This window comes from Podarcis bocagei (genome assembly GCF_964188305.1).
Source record: "Podarcis bocagei genome assembly, chromosome: 5".
Lineage (NCBI taxonomy): Eukaryota > Metazoa > Chordata > Lepidosauria > Squamata > Lacertidae > Podarcis > Podarcis bocagei.
The window spans coordinates 85,204,294-85,220,309 of NC_138129.1; the positions used below are offsets into that span (position 1 = coordinate 85,204,294).

At 45.6% G+C, this 16,016-nt stretch overlaps 1 protein-coding gene across 9 annotated transcripts in view; it reads left to right on the forward strand.

Annotated features, from left to right (window-relative positions):
* LOC308587016 (complement factor H-like) overlaps positions 1–16,016 on the forward strand; it is a 93,679-nt gene that overhangs the window by 68,079 nt on the left and 9,584 nt on the right. For 4 of the 9 annotated variants that reach the window (XM_081194298.1, XM_081194302.1, XM_081194306.1 and 1 more), the window contains 5 exons: positions 2,737–2,913; positions 5,752–5,928; positions 9,034–9,216; positions 10,832–11,028; positions 13,108–13,239. In XM_081194298.1, the coding sequence (XP_081050424.1) occupies positions 2,737–2,913; positions 5,752–5,928; positions 9,034–9,216; positions 10,832–11,028; positions 13,108–13,122 (749 nt within the window). In that variant the 3' untranslated portion in view covers positions 13,123–13,239. Of the gene's footprint in view, positions 1–2,736; positions 2,914–5,751; positions 5,929–9,033; positions 9,217–10,831; positions 11,029–13,107; positions 13,240–16,016 lie in introns of those variants that run through there. The other 5 variants (XM_081194303.1, XM_081194301.1, XM_081194299.1 and 2 more) reach the window with 5 other exon arrangements.

Sequence of the window (16,016 nt, forward strand, 5' to 3'; positions counted from 1 at the left end):
GTGGTGGTGTGTGATTTATAAACTAAAGAAGCATAACTTTTTTAAAAAGAAAGAAAAGAAACTAGAAAATATAAATGACAATGTGGCCTAAAAATGGCAATTCCTCTCTCAAATTATTCTAAGGACACAGTTAAACTTTGGAACCTACTCATACAGAAGACATTGATAGCCACCAAGTTAGATGGCTTAAAAAGAGGACTGGAGAAATTCATGGAGAAGGCCATTGATGCCTCTGCTTTTCATATACCAGTTGCTGCAGATCACAGGAAGTGAGACTGCTCTTACACTCAGATCAGGCTTGTGGGTCTTCAACAGACATTTGGCTGCCCACTTGAGGACAGAACGCTGGCCTAGAAGGGCCATTGACCCATCAGGCTCTTCTTATGTTCTTCTTATTTAATAATGGGGATTCAAACCAAGAATGTGGGTGTTGCTGTGGTCTAAACCACTGAGCCTCTTGGGCTTGCCGCAATGGGGTAAGTTCCCATTGCTCTGCCCAGCTCCTGCCAACCTAGCAGTTCAAAAGCACACCAGTGCAAGTAGATAAATAGGTACTGCTGCGGCAGGAAGGTAAACGGCTTTTCTGTGCACTCTGGTTTCCGTCACAGTGTTCCATTGTGCCAGAAGTGGTTTAGACATGCTGGCCACGTGACCCGGAAAGCTGTCTGTGGACAAACACTAGCTCCCTTGGCCTGAAAGCAAAATGAGCGCCGCAACTCCATAGTCGCCTTTGACTGGACTTAACCATCCAGGGGTGCTTTGCCTTTTTTGTGTAAGATAGTAATGCACTCGTGAGGTAATAAAGATGCTTATTCAATAGATCAGTGGTTCCCAAACTGTGCTGCATGGAGCACTGGTTGCTCCACAAAGCATCTCCAAGTGCTCTGTGAAGAGATTGGAAAGAAAAATAAATAAATATGTTTCTTTGGTATAAGGGTGGAGATAGTGCTCCATGGTGAATTTCTCTCCAAGAAGTTTGGAAGCCGCTGCAATAGAATGGCAGGAATTAGATGTAACACGAATGGCAGCTGATGCCATAAGGAGCAACCAAGTGTCTTACACTCTTCCCCTGTTCTCCCCTACACAGCTGATGAAGCAAAATATATGATGTAAGCTGACTGACTGATTGATTGATTGACTGATTTAATAATAATAATTTTCTTGTTTATACCCTGCCCATCTGGCTCGGTTTCCCTAGCTACTCTAGGCAGCTCCCAACAAAATATTAAAACCACAATAAAATATCAAACATTTTTCTGATGGTTATATTTAGGAATTTAGTGCTGAATCCCAGGTTCTGCTGCCATCATAAATTAACAAAATCCCTTTGTCAAATTAAAATTCTGCCCTGAAGAAATAATATTGCCTAATACAATTCAATTAAAGGGTAGTGGCAACATCCAGCCGAGTTTGAGAACGTAGTTATTCTTCCCACTGAAATCTATGTGACATAGAGCTTAACTGGGCCTATATTATAGCAGAACAAATCAAGTATCTTAGAGATACTTAAACGAAATGACCTTGGGTTAAAATAACTATCTGTCTGAGGTATGGATGCATCTGTCAATTTCAGTTCTTCCCGCTTCTCATTTTTCCTGGGCTGCCCAGACAAGAAGACCCCCCTTTCGGCTTCACTGATGTGGTTCGAAGGAAAGCAGAGCAATACATTTGGCACCAGCTTGGCTGCAGCAGTTGCTGGAATGAGGTGTACAAGGTGCCATCCAACTGTTTTAGGGACTTGTATAAACAAGTGCTCAAAGCCCTCTCCCTTATCAGTCCGTGATGGCAATGAGTGGCCTTGCCAGTTCCAGTAGAGCAGGGATGGCACGTCTGGGTCTTATCTTACATCCTGACCACAAAGACCACAAAGACGCACAGACCTTGTCAAGTCTGACAAGAGACCCGGGAACGGCACCAGGAGTTGGTGACCTCCTGCCCCAAGATAAAAGTATAGGAACAGGAACAACCTTTTATGGTTAAGAGTGCCGGAACAGGAATAACTGTTTATGGTCATGGATGTCAATTTATGTGTATAAGCTAACGTGCTTGAATTCCTGAGGAAGGGGGGAGAGGGTGCCTAGAGGATATATATACTGCATGAAATTTCTCATTTCTTTGGACTTGCTGTGGACTGACCACGCAAGTGCCTTCTGCTATCCGGAGAGCAAAATAAACTCTTTCTCTGAACCAAACCTCGGTGTCCGGGAGCAACACAGACCCCACCAGTTGGTAAAGTCTAAAAAGGCTACAGTAGTTAAACCAATGTTTGGCTTTAGTTAGGCATTGGACAGCAGGATTGCAGTTAAGCTTGGCCCCCCTTAACCATGATCTGTAAACATAGGCACCAACTCCTAGGGGCCGAGACATTTGGGGGTGACTTCTTTCCCTTGCATGGGGACGCGGGTGGCGCTGTGGGTTAAACCACTGAGCCTAGGGCTTGCCAATCGGAAAGTTGGCGGTTCGAATCCCTGCGACAGGGTGAGCTCCCGTTGCTCTGTCCCTGCTCCTGCCAACCTAGCAGTTTGAAAGCGTTGCATAGGGCCCCTGCAATGTTTCTGAGAAGTTGGCAACTCTTCCTGTAAGCAAGGTTTGCTTGCATTAAGCTCTTGCACTCTTTGTGTTCATTCACATTAGGTTCTGGTATTCTTTTTTAAAAAAGAATGATGGGTATCTATTATGCAGAAAGCACAATTTGTGGAGGAAAAGCTTATTTGTTGGTTTCCTCTCCCCATGTAGATGCAATCTGCGGAGAGCCCCCTGCAGTTGCCGGTGCTGATATTGTGGCGGGGACAGCAGAGGTCTATCTGCCTGACGACGAGGTGCATTATGAGTGCCGTGAAGGTTTTGAAATCTCTGGATCGCCTAATGTAACATGTCAAAATAAAGAGTGGTCACAACCACCGACATGTGTAGGTAAGACCTGGCATTGCAGATGAGTATAATGATGATGATGATGATGATGATGATGATGATGATGATAATAATAATAATTTATTTTTACCCTCCTGATCTGTCTGCACTCTGGGCAGCTTAAAGGTAAAGGTACCCCTGCCCGTACGGGCCAGTTGTGTCCAACTCTAGGGTTGTGCGCCCATCTCACTTAAGAGGCCGGGAGCCAGCGCTGTCCGGAGACACTTCCGGGTCACGTGGCCAGCGTGATGAAGCTGCTCTGGTGGGCCTGCACCAGCGCAGCACACGGAAACGCCGTTTACCTTCCCGCTATAAAGCGGTACCTATTTATCAACTTTCACTTAAGGGTGCTTTCGAACTGCTAGGTGGGCAGGAGCTGGGACCGAACGACAGGAGCTCACCCCGCCGCGGGGATTCGAACCGCCGACCTTACGATCAGCAAGTCCTAGGCGCTGAGGTTTTACCCACAGCGCCACCCACGTCTCTACTGGGCAGCTTACAAGATATCTAAAAACAAAATAAAAGCATCAATCCTTAAAAACTTCCCTAAACAAGGATGTCTTCAGATGTCTTCTAAAAGTTGGAAAGTTGTTTATTTCCTTGACATCTGATGGGAGAGCATTCCACAGGGTGGGTGCCACTACTGAGAAGGCCCTCTCCCTGGTTCCCTGTAACCTCACATCTCGCAGTGAGGGAACTGCCAGAAGGCCCTCAGAGCTGGACCTCAGTGTCCAAGCAGAACGATGGGGGTGGAGATGCTCCTTCAGGTATACTGGCTTCCTGATCTTCCTTCTGTGTGCCAAACATAAATGTAAAAAAGGAAGTGGAAGAAGCTGGGAAGAGATTACAAAATATCTGATGGCCAAGGCAGATACAGTGGTACCTCGGGTTACATACGCTTCAGGTTACAGACTCCGCTAACCCAGAAATAGTGCTTCAGGTTAAGAACTTTGCTTCAGGATGAGAACAGAAATCGTGCTCCGGCGGCGCGGCAGCAGCGGGAGGCCCCATTGGCTAAAGTGGTGCTTCAGGTTAAGAACAGTTTCAGGATAAGAATGGACCTTTGGAACGAATTAAGTACTTAACCCGAGGCACCACTGTATTTTATTTCTGAGTTAAAACTGGAGGCGTGCTTTACTGTTACAGCCAAAGAAATTTATTTTTAAAGTCCTAACAAGGAGAATTATCCACCTGTGTGAGTCCCTGTTTTCCATGTGCCCTCCTCTGAATGCTGGCAATTTTGCCTCTGCACTGGGAAATACTGCATGATAGAATGGTATCCCAGTGTTAAGACATGCCCCTTTCTAGTCAGCCTCAGATGGGGAAGGGCAGCAATAGAGCATGGAAACTGCCTCTCAGACTGTGCATTGACTTGAATTGTATAGGAGAATTTCAGTATGGCAATATACTAGCAGGGATCAAAGACAGGTTTTCTATGCGCAAAGTGCCATGTTCAATCCCTGGCATCTCCAGGTGGAGGCTAGGACAAACCTCTGCCTGAACTCCTGGAGAGCCTCTACCAGTCCATATGGAGCAGGGATGGGGAACCTGTGGCCCCCAGATGTTGTTGCACTTCCCATCATCTCTGACCATCAACCTTGCTGGCTGGGGATGATGGGAGATGTAGTCCAACAACATCTGGAGGGCCACAGGATCCTGGACACAGATAAAATTGAGCTAGGTGGACCAGTGGTCTGACTCTACATAAGGCAGTTTCCTGCGTGCCTTTAAAGCTTGTAGATTTCAGTGCTTTTTGTGTTCCAGGGAGCAGGGAAGAGGAGTTGCCATATGCACCTTGACTTACCCTTAAATGACCCAATACAGCTGCCATTTTCAGGGACCTTTCTTCCTGGACTCATTTACAAAAGTGTAGTGTAGATGGTTTCCCACGAGGCAAGACACAGTGATAACAACAGGAACCTTTATTGAACTAACGGAACTGGACAACAGGGGCAAAGGAACTGCTTATGTACATTTCTGAAGGCCTGGGCCACTCCCACTCCCAACGTGATTGGCTGCCTAAACTTCCAAGCTGTGAATTATGACCATAGCTGTCATTATGACATTATGACATAGCTGTACAGATTTGAAAACAAGGGACCAGCAGCCTCAAAAATAAGGGATCAGCAGCCAAAATAAGGGATTTTCCAAGCACAGGTATGTTCAACTTCTGAGCCCCTCCAAGCCAAAGGCAGAAAGCCCAGCCAGCAGCCAAACGAAGCCTCAAGCAGTGGTTGCCACAGCGCAGCAACCCAGCAAAGGGGATGCAGCAAGGAAAACCACTGTCACCTCTCCGCTGGGAAGCGCTGAGCAAAGGCGAGTCCGCAGGCAATGTGGCCGATTTGATCGGCACAAGGCATCGTTCTTAGACTCCTTATTGGGTGAGCAACGCAGCCAAGCAACGTAGTTGGACCCTACCTCCTCCCTGGCCGGCAGGGAGGGAGGGAGAGGAGCTGCTTCCTTTGAAACCCGGGAAAATTAAGGGACATCATCAATAAGGGACAGTAGTGGGACACGGTGCTGGAATAAAGGACTTTCCTGCCAAATAAAGGATGGTTGACAGCTATGATTATGACTCAGAGTTTAAGGGCCAATGGCAGAGGATATCATGTATCGAATCAGAACATAGGGGCTCCGAACCATGTGATTATGGTTACAGCTGGGTAGATAGGAGCCTATACCCTCGATGGGGGTTGGAGACCAGCAATTCTCACAGTTAGGAGAGTATCCTCTCTTATGACATCTGTTGTCCACTCTCAGAATGTTGGAACAAACTGGTAGGTGCTGTTTTGTGGGAATAGAATGCATTTTCAAGGACTGAAGTTTTCTCTATCATTTCAGATGTAACATGCACTCCCCCACCCCGGGTTGCTAATGGTCAGATTACGACTGCTCTCAAGCAAAGGTACTTGCCACTTGAGAAGGTGCGCTATCGCTGTCGCCAAGGATTCAGCCTTTTTGGAGCTTTTACAGTAAAGTGTGTGAACAAAGAATGGACAGAACCACCAAGATGCATAGGTATTTGGTGTCCAATTTTAAAAATACAGTGGTACCTCGGGTTACAGACACCTCGGGTTACAGACACTTCAGGTTACAGACTCCGCTAACCCAGAAGTAGTACCTTGGGTTTTTGAACTTTCCCTCAGGATGAGAAGAGAAATTGCGTGGTGGTGGCAGTGGCAGTGTGGCAGCAGCGGGAGGCCCCATTAGCTAAAGTGGTACCTCAGGTTAAGAACAGTTTCAGGTTAAGAATGGACCACCGGAACGAGTTAAGTTTGTGACCAGAGGTACCACTGTATTCTAAAAGAGAGGAATATAACATCCTTCCTTTTAAAAATAAAGTTGTATGTTACATTTTGCACTGTGCGGATTTTTGCATAGTCTTGGACTGTCATATATTCTTTACCTTCTGCTAATCTCTGGGCTATGAGGAATATACCAGAGGGAGTCAAGACTGAAGTGTATACTATGGGAAAACCAACAATCTTCATCTAGAACGGGCCTGATGGAGATTCCTATGGGATTACTCAGTAGTTGGAGGTGGTAGTTTTCCTTCATTGACCAATCATCACGATTGTGATTGGGTGGGAAGAAATCCATGCAGACCCAATTGGTCTTCCACAGCACAAGGTGGCTTGCGATGCTTATTTAAATCAATTTGAGCTATTTACGATGTAATCATCTGTTTGTGGCACATGTTGATCTAGACTGTCTATGTCCATCTGATTCCAGTCTCCCTCTCAGATGACTGTGATCCATAGCAAAGGATAGTCTAGAAGTATTTTTGTCTCTTCCAGCACTAGTAGCCAGCGTCCCTTGAACTGTAATAAGTACAGAAGAACTGAGATATCTCAACCTTTCTATAATAAATTAAATTAGTAGTAGTAGTAGTAGTAGTAGTAGTAGTAGTAATAATAATAATAATAATAATAATAATTTATTATTTATACCCCGCCCATCTGGCTGGGCCTCCCCAGCCACTCTGGGCGGCTTCCATAGAAACCAAAAATACAGTAAAATATCACACGTTAAAAACATCCCTAAACAGGGCTGCCTTCAGATCTCTTCTGAATGTCAGGTAGTTGTTTATCGCTTTGACATCTGCTGGAAGGGCGTTCCACAGGGCGGGCGCCACTACCGAGAAGGCCCTCTGCCTGGTTCCCTGTAGCTTTGCTTCTCGCAATGAGGGAACCGCCAGAAGGCCCTCGGTGCTGGACCTCAGCGTCCGGGCAGAACGATGGGGGTGGAGACGCTCCTTCAGGTATACTGTACCGAGGCCGTTTAGAATTTATAGTACTTGATGCATTCTCAAGACACACACGTGCCCTCTTGTTCTCTAGGAAATTGTTGAGTCAATTGTTCAGCTGGATTACTCAGCTCTAGATGACTGGGAGCTGCCTGTGTACCTTGAAGTATGCCATTTGAGGTGGTGAGAGTTGTGTTGTTATATGTGTTGTGGATCATTTAGACATTCATTCCACCATTTGGCTAACCATTATAACCTCATAAGTAAGAATAATATTATGGTTTTTTACACCATCAGTGCATAAGGTGCTTTAAAGCATAAGAGTGGGGGTGGAGAGGAGACAATGCAGAAAAATAAGAACAGGTCCGTTCCTGAAAGAGCTTACAAACTGAACTTTAGTAGACTGGAGAGGTAGGAACATAAACACAATACTGGATGAGACTAAAGATTCATCTACTGTGCTTTGCACAGTACCTAACGGGACGGCTTTGGAAATCCCACATGGAGGACAAAATCTGGACGGGGACAAGGCAAGAAAGAGATAGATGAATAGGTCATCTTCAAATATGTCTGCCCAAAATGATGGGGCGCACCCTGCCTCATCCCATCCCACTTCAGACATTGCTAAGCAGAAAGCCAAACGCTTCATGGCAAAGGCAGTTTTAGAACCAGTGGAATTAGCCCCATTCAACTGCAGCAAACTTAGTGCTTCAAGATGTTGATGGACTGTAACTCCCCTGACCATTCGCCATTCTGGGACTGATTGGAGTTGTAGTCCAGCAACATCTAGATAGCATCACACTGCCTACCCCCAAGTTGCATGTTTGGGGCAGGAGTTCCAGACATCAGAGGCAGAAAGGAGAAAACTAACAGAGGTGTTTATGGAAGCACAAGATATTCAGGCACCAGCATTTTATAAACTTCTATGCTTCTGCAGAATCAATTTTTACAAATAGACACTTGCAAGATACTGAAAGAGATTTTCAAAAACAGCAGAATATGATAAATTTTGATAGTGAAGAGCTGAGCAAAATTCAGAGGACAGCCGCCGCCTCCTCCCAATGAGATCCATGTCAAAATAGGTTCTAATTGTTTTAATGATTGGTCTGTTTGACCAACTAAGGAGGTGCTGGTAGAATGTCAGCCACACTTGAAGAGACAAAAGAAAGACAATTTGTTCACTGATTATTTCACCAAGCAGATATACATAGCTCAATAAAACGTATATTAAAACTTCCCCCCCTTTTTAAATTACCGTATTTCTCGCCCCATAGGACGCACCGGCCCATAGGACGCACCTAGTTTTTTGGGAGGGAAATAAAGGAAAAAAAATATTTCCCCCCCAGGTGCGGGACTGGGGCGGGGGAAGCCCAAGCTTCCCCCGACCCCAGCCCCCAGAACAGGCTGCTATTCACAAGCCGTGGGAGAGCTGCGCAAAGTCGCACAGCTCTCCCACGGCTAGCGTAGCGCTGCGCGAGGCCCAAAGCTTGGGGCGTGCTGTGCTCAGTACGCCCAAGCTTCTGGGTGCCAGCAATCTCTCCACTAGCCGTGGGAGAGCTGTGTCTCCCACGCTAGTGGATAGCTTCCTGAAGCCTGGGGAGCGAGAGGGGTAAGTGCGCACCGACCCCCCTCGCTCTCCAGGCTTCAGCGAAAGCCTGCATTCGCCCCATAGGACGCACACACATTTCCCCTTCATTTTTGGAGGGGAAAAAGTGTGTCCTATAGGGCCGAAAATACGGTAAATCTTTGCATGATACTTTTCTTTTTTCCTGATGTAGAAGCTGAATTCTAGAAATGCTTGTGTGCACAGCCATATGTGTAATCCTAATAAATGCCATGTAATAGATTCCTTTTTCTGTTTCAATGCATCACCACAGATGCTGCAGGAAAATGTGGTCCTCCACCTCCTATTGAAAATGGAGACTTTCTGGGCCTGGCAACTTCGGAATATATGCCAGGGGCACGTGTACAATATAAGTGCCAAGCTCTCTACAATATGCAAGGAAATCAAGATGTACAATGTGTCAACGGGCATTGGACAGATACACCAACATGCATAGGTACAGGAAATTTCTCTAAATCTTTGCTTTTTCTGTTTTATTGAAGGATATTCAATAAATTCAAAAACCTGTGACCTAGTGGCACCAGTGTGGTGTCAGCAGTTGGCATTGTTCTATATGTGTTTTTGCTTTAGTACACACTTTTAGTTACCCTCCATCCCAGCTCCTCCCACGAACTACAGGTAGTTCTCTCATGAAGCAAAGCGAGCCACCCACCAAACTTTGGGTGCCTTTACTGATAATAGGCAGCCATGTGGGTCTTTCCCTTTGCAAGGTTTTCCTCCCAGACACTGACTTTCCACTTTCCTCACAGCAGTGAATTCAAATTCCCCTCAGTGCCTCTTCCTGCAAACAGCTGCATCAACAAACTATTAGATGGGCCTTAAGGTTAATCACATCTATAATGAGCCTTCAAACTTCACGTTGTAATGTTTTGGACAAAAATCAATAGTTTCAGAAGAACATTAACAATAACCACTTGTGGAGACCATATTGTTCTTTACCCCAGATAAGGTGAAGGGACAGGAGATATCGTACGGTTGTTGCATCTTCTGACAAAATTTGGGCTGTCATTACAGGCAACCCTCACATTTTGTTCTGCTGTTACTGAATGCCCTGATAGGCCTCAATAAAACGTTCCTCCATGACTTGATCGGGGATGAGGGGGCTGACCTGGTATCTTCCTCACCAGGAAGCCAATCCACCTGGGAGCCAGGGTTGAGTTGTTCCTGCTGTTGGGCCAGAGACACAGGGATCCTGTTGGTGTACTGTTCGATCTGATGTTCACCAGCCTCTCTGTTAAAGCTAGTGGAGATGATCTGGGGAGTTGGACTGGAGAATCCCCAAGCACTTCACAGAATCATAGAGTTGAAAGGGACCCCAAGGGTCATGTAGTTTAAGCCCCTGCAATGCAGGAATCTCAGCATCCATGCCAGGTGGCTATCCAACCTCTACTTATAAACCTCAAGGAAGCAGAGTCCACAACATCCCGAAGGAGGTGGAACAGCTCTTACTGTCAGAAAGTATTTTCTGGTGTTTATCCTTTCTTGTAACTTGAACTTGAAGCCATTGGTTTGAGCCAGAGCAGGAAAAAACCAGCTTGTTCCCTCTCCCATGTGACAGCCCTTGCAATATTTGTGCTTGGAGACTTCATTTACATGCCGAGGCTTCATAGTCTGGACTGACTCAAGGACCTCATAGCTACCATGACAACAGCCACATACTCCTATATAATGTATAATAATATTGGTATCAGACCCCAATTCAGAAAGCACCCAATTAAATGTGGACTGCTACTGATGGTTTCTTCACATTGGCTGAATCTCAACTCAGAAAATCTAACGCTTGTGACTCCCAATTGGTTTTAATGGGGAGAATATTCAAATTGCTATTTATTTATTTATTCATTTGACAGAAGCTTTACTTATTTTTCATCAGAGGAGACCCACTGATGGGACCACATCTCAATCTCAATTTATTTCAGTGGGTTTGACTGAGTAAGACTAACTTTGGACACGATCCAAAGGGCTGTTGGTTTTTGTTTTTCGTTTCGGTCAAGTGAATTCCTCGTTGTCAAATTAATCTCTTAGATGACATGATCTGTGACTTTCTACAGCTCCTTGTACAGCAACTGAAGAAGATATGAATCAAAACAATATACAGCTGAAGTGGAAATCCGCTTATAAAATCTATTCCGCATCTGGAGATGTGACAGATTTTGCCTGCAAAAGGGGCTTTCAGCCAGATCCATATTCGCCTCCCTTCAGAGCCCCATGTAGAGAGGGCAGGTTGGACTACCCAAGATGTATACCTGTAGGTACATTGCAGTTAAAGCATAATAACAGAAAATTCAACACACATAGCTGTGATTTTTGTTAAGCTATAGAAAGCAATGTGCATTACAAAATAAATGTTTTTGAAATTTTCTTGGTCTACAGCAGATTTTCGATTTTTATCCATCTATACCCATTTTTCTCATTTCCTCCCAGAGTTACTCTTCTTTGTTGTTCATCATCTCTTATTTTCTCCTCTCACCTTCCCTTTGTTTCACTGTTTTCTCCTTTCTCAAAGTCCTAGACAGAATTAAAATGAGAAAAAAAGTAGTTCTGCTGCCACATGTCAAGCCGAAATTAAGCCATGACACAATCCACCTTTGGGTATGAAATGCCACAAGTGTGTTAGCGCTTCCTTACTCAGCCTTTAGAATAAATTCACCAGGACCATTTAAACTTCAGTGCTCCTAAGCATCAGAATCGTCACATTGTGGAGTAAGCATCTCTTGTTGCTCTTTCATGCTGAATGAATGGATTCATAATATTCCCCAGGAGAGTTCCATAATTCATTCTCTCTCTCTCTCTCTCTCTCTCTCTCTCTCTCTCTCTCTCTCTCTCACACACACACACACACACACACACACACCCCAAAAATCAGGGGTCCTTTACCTTTTTTTTTAACTTGGGTTGTGTCCAACCCTTTAAATTGGTGTTAAAGTTTACCTATCAATATCAGAAATGTTTGCCTAACAAGGCATATTTTGTACATGTGGAATACGATTTTTAATGCCATCACTCACGGAAAATGATGTTTGACCTTTTATTGTAACACAGATGATTTGGAAAGTACCGTATTTTTCGCCCTATAAGACGCACTTTTCCCCCTCCAAAAATGAAGGGGAAATGTGGGTGCGTCTTATGGGGCGAATGCAGGCTTTCGCTGAAGCCTGGAGAGCGAGAGCGGTAGGTGCGCACCGACCCCTCTCGCTCTCCAGGCTTCGCGGACCTCTCCCCAAGCAGCGGGAATGCTCCCGCTGCTTGGGGAGAGTTGCCGGCATCCCGAAGCCTGCGCGCGCTGATCCCAGCGCCTGCAGGCTTAGCGGATCTCTCCGCAAGCAGCGGGAACGTTCCCGCTGCTTGGGGAGAGTTGCCGGCATCCCAAAGCCTGCGCGCGCTGATCCCAGCGCCTGCAGGCTTCGCGGATCTCTCCGCAAGCAGCGGGAACGTTCCCGCTGCTTGGGGAGAGTTGCCGGCATCCCGAAGCCTGCGCGCGCTGATCCCAGCGCCTGCAGGCTTCGCGGATCTCTCCGCAAGCAGCGGGAACGTTCCCGCTGCTTGGGGAGAGTTGCCGGCATCCCGAAGCCTGCCCGCGCTGATCCCAGCGCCTGCAGGCTTCGCGGATCTCTCCGTAAGCAGCAGGAACGTTCCCGCTGCTTGGGGAGAGTTGCAGGCATCCCGAAGCCTGCCCGCGCTGATCCCAGCGCCTGCAGGCTTCGCGGATCTCTCCGCAAGCAGCGGGAACGTTCCCGCTGCTTGGGGAGAGTTGCAGGCATCCCGAAGCCTGCCCGCGCTGATCCCAGCACGTGCAGGCTTCGCGGATCTCTCCCCAAGCAGCGGGAACGTTCCCACTGCTTGGGGAGAGTTGCAGGCATCCCGAAGCCTGCAAGCGCTGATCCCAGCGCCTGCAGGCTTCGCGGATCTCTCCGCAAGCAGCGGGAACCACCGCTGGGCTCCCACGGCTTGCAGAGAGCTGCCTGTTTGCGGGCTGGGGTCGGGGGAAGCTCGGGCTGCCCCAGCCCCGCGCCTGGGGGGGAAATAATTTTTTCCCTTTATTCCCCCCCAAAAAAACTAGGTGTGTCTTATGGGCCGGAGCGTCTTATGGGGCGCAAAATACGGTAATAATGGCAGCAATGATTGTGCAATGGGGTTATCAGTGTCTGTTGAGTGACTCTAGACAAAAAAAGTTGAAACCATCTTATAATTATTATATAGTGTTACTTGCATATGGAACCAGTTTAATATAATAAATTAATCAAAGACTCTTAGTAGGTATCTACACAAAGGATAATTATGTATGTATGTAACCTTACATTTTCATTGCTTACTTTCTATTTAACAGCGACAACAAAAGTAACTGGAAGAATCATACAGAAGACATTTTTAACCAGCACCTGATCTTCAAAATTCATTGATGATTTATTTTTAATATTATCAAATCAAGCTACTTCTTCACAAACACCAATAGCTGTTCTCTGCATGTTACAAATTTGTAAAGATCCTTAAATTGTTTGACTTATTATTGTCAATAAAAAGTTTGTGAATGTTTACTCGAAATCTGCCAAGGAGTCCAATTCACTTTGTTGCCTCTTCAAATACTTTGTAAAGGGTCCCCATTCATCTTTAAAGTCACAGTTATCCTTGTTCCATGGCTTATGTGTCAACTTTGCCTGTTCTGCATAATCCATCAGTTTTTCTTGCCATGATTTTTAGTTGGCATTTCTTCAGTCTTCCATCCTTGTGCTATTAGGACTTTTGTGGTCGTTGTCGCATACATGAAGATATTTTTCAGCTTTTTTGGCAGGTCTTTCCCTACAATCCCTAACAAAAATGCTTCAGGTTTTGTTTTTTTTGACAAATGTTAGATGGAACATTTTCTTCAATTTGTTATATATCATTTCCCAAATATTTTTATTTACATTACAGTCCCACCACATATGATAAAATGTCCCTTCCTTTTCCTTACACTTCCAACATATATTTGAACTAGTTTTGTACATTTTCCCTAACTGCACTGGTGTCACATACCATCTGTACATCATCTTCATATAACTCTCCTTCAACAGGGAACAGTCTGTAAGTTTTAAATCAGTTTTCTATAATAATGTTGTCACCTATATATTTTGCCCATTTAATCATGACTGATTTTACCTCTTCATCTTTCGTCTCCCATTCTAATAGTATGCTGTATGCAGCCTTCAGTAATTTCACATTCCCTTCAATCAATTCCATTTGAAACCAGTTGGTTTTTTTTAAAGCAAACAGATGGCAAGTTATTACATCCGCATTGTTCCTGGGAATTTACTTGGCAGGAACTTGTTTTTTCTACGTGACTGTTTGTGCTCTGAGTCCACTCAAGTGAGTGGGATAGATTCACCCTTTCTTCTTTCATGGAATAAAGCTCAATGCAACCTTTAATTATCCATATTATAGTTCCTTTAGAACGACCCATTGCCACCACTGCCACCACTGTGTGCCCTGCAACACCTGGCAATGGCAGAGAAGTGGTGCCTCCTAGGGCCATCTTAAGCATATTTGGCGCTGTGGTGCAAGTGATGTTCTTGGCGCCTCACCCCCTCCCCATCCTCCTGGGCAGCTCAAGGCTCGCTTGCCACGCGGGCTTCCTCAGCAGTCCCACTACTGCCACGGGGTGGGCAGGAGGGAGAAGGGCGCCATGTAGTTTTGCGTGCCACCACCACCACCTCCTCTCCCAGGCAGGAAGCGAGAGAGCACAGCTGGCCGTAGGAAGAGCCACTGCCGCCGCCCAGCATGTTCCGGACTCCTGCTGCTGGGTGCTACTGATGGGTGGGTGCCCTGGCGCAGGACGCCACTAACCCTAATGGATAAGTTGGCCCTTGTGCCTCCATTGGTGCCAATTTCAAGTGAAAGCCTGCCAATTTCAGGTGAGGTCTCACCCGAAACGGATGCAATCTCACCCCAAATTGGCTTCAGTGCTGGTGCTGCTTCTCTGCCACTGGTGGAGCTGAGCTGGCTCTGCCTAGTAGTGCACATTGCTGTTTTGTTGTTGTTTAGTCGTGTCTGACTCTTCGTGACCCCATGGACCAGAGCACGCCAGGCACTTCTGTCTCCCACTGCCTCCCGCAGTTTGATCAAACTCATGCTGGTAGCTTTGAGAACCCTATCTTCTCTTCTCATGAGGTGGCCAAAGTATTGGAGCCTCAGCTTCATGATCTGTCCTTCCAGTGAGCACTCAGGGCTGATTTCCTTCAGAATGGATAGGTTTGATCTTCTTGCAGTCCATGGGACTCTCAAGAGTCTCCTCCAGCACCATAATTCAAAAGCATCAATTCTTCGGCGATCAGCCTTCTTTATGGTCTAGCTCTCACGTCCATACATCACTACTGGGGAAACCATAGCTTTAACTATACGGACCTTTGTTGGCAAGCTGATGTCTCTGCTTTTTAAGATGCTGTCTAGGTTTGTCATTGCTTTTCTCCCAAGAAGCAGGCCTCTTTTAATTTCGTGGCTGCTGTACAGCTAAAAGGGCTTTCTCAGAAGTTTGCAACTTGGTAAGAAAGGTTTGTTGGTGTTCCGCCTAGCTGCCATCATCACACCAAGTGCTGTGCCAATGCAAATCTTTCGCAAACACTCCTTGTTGGTTTAAAAGTTCATGTTCCCCATTCCAGTAATCCTTCCTCATCTCATGGCACAGAGCCATGAACCACCAGTGATTATTTTTTTTTGCAAGGAGAGTCATTAGAAAAATTAGTTGTAGAAAGTGAGTATTCTGTGGCCTGGAGCAACAAGCAGCACTATGGAAAGCTGGCTGGTCTCCGTTCTTCCATTTCTTCTGTGGACATGCTGTACTTCCCAAAATGGTGAGCCCACACTTTTTAATGTATGAAAAGCTCAACAGTATACTTAGCAGTAATGATTTTATTAATATATCAACTTGTAAACGCCCTCCCATCAGATGTCAAAGAGATAAACAACTATCTGACATTTAGAAGACATCTGAAGGCAGCCCTGTTTAGGGAAGTTTTTAATGTGTGGCATTTTAATGTATTTTTAATCTTTGTTGGAAGCTACCCAGAGTGCCTGGGGAAACCCAGCCAGATGGGCAGGGTACAAATAACAAATTATTATTATTATTATTATTATTATTATTATTATTATTATTATTATTATTATTTTGTAAATGGCAGAGCATTTCAGCCTTATAAATACTTATACTTGAGGATTACCAATATAGATGGTTATTTTGAAAAATATTGGATTTAAGATGCATTT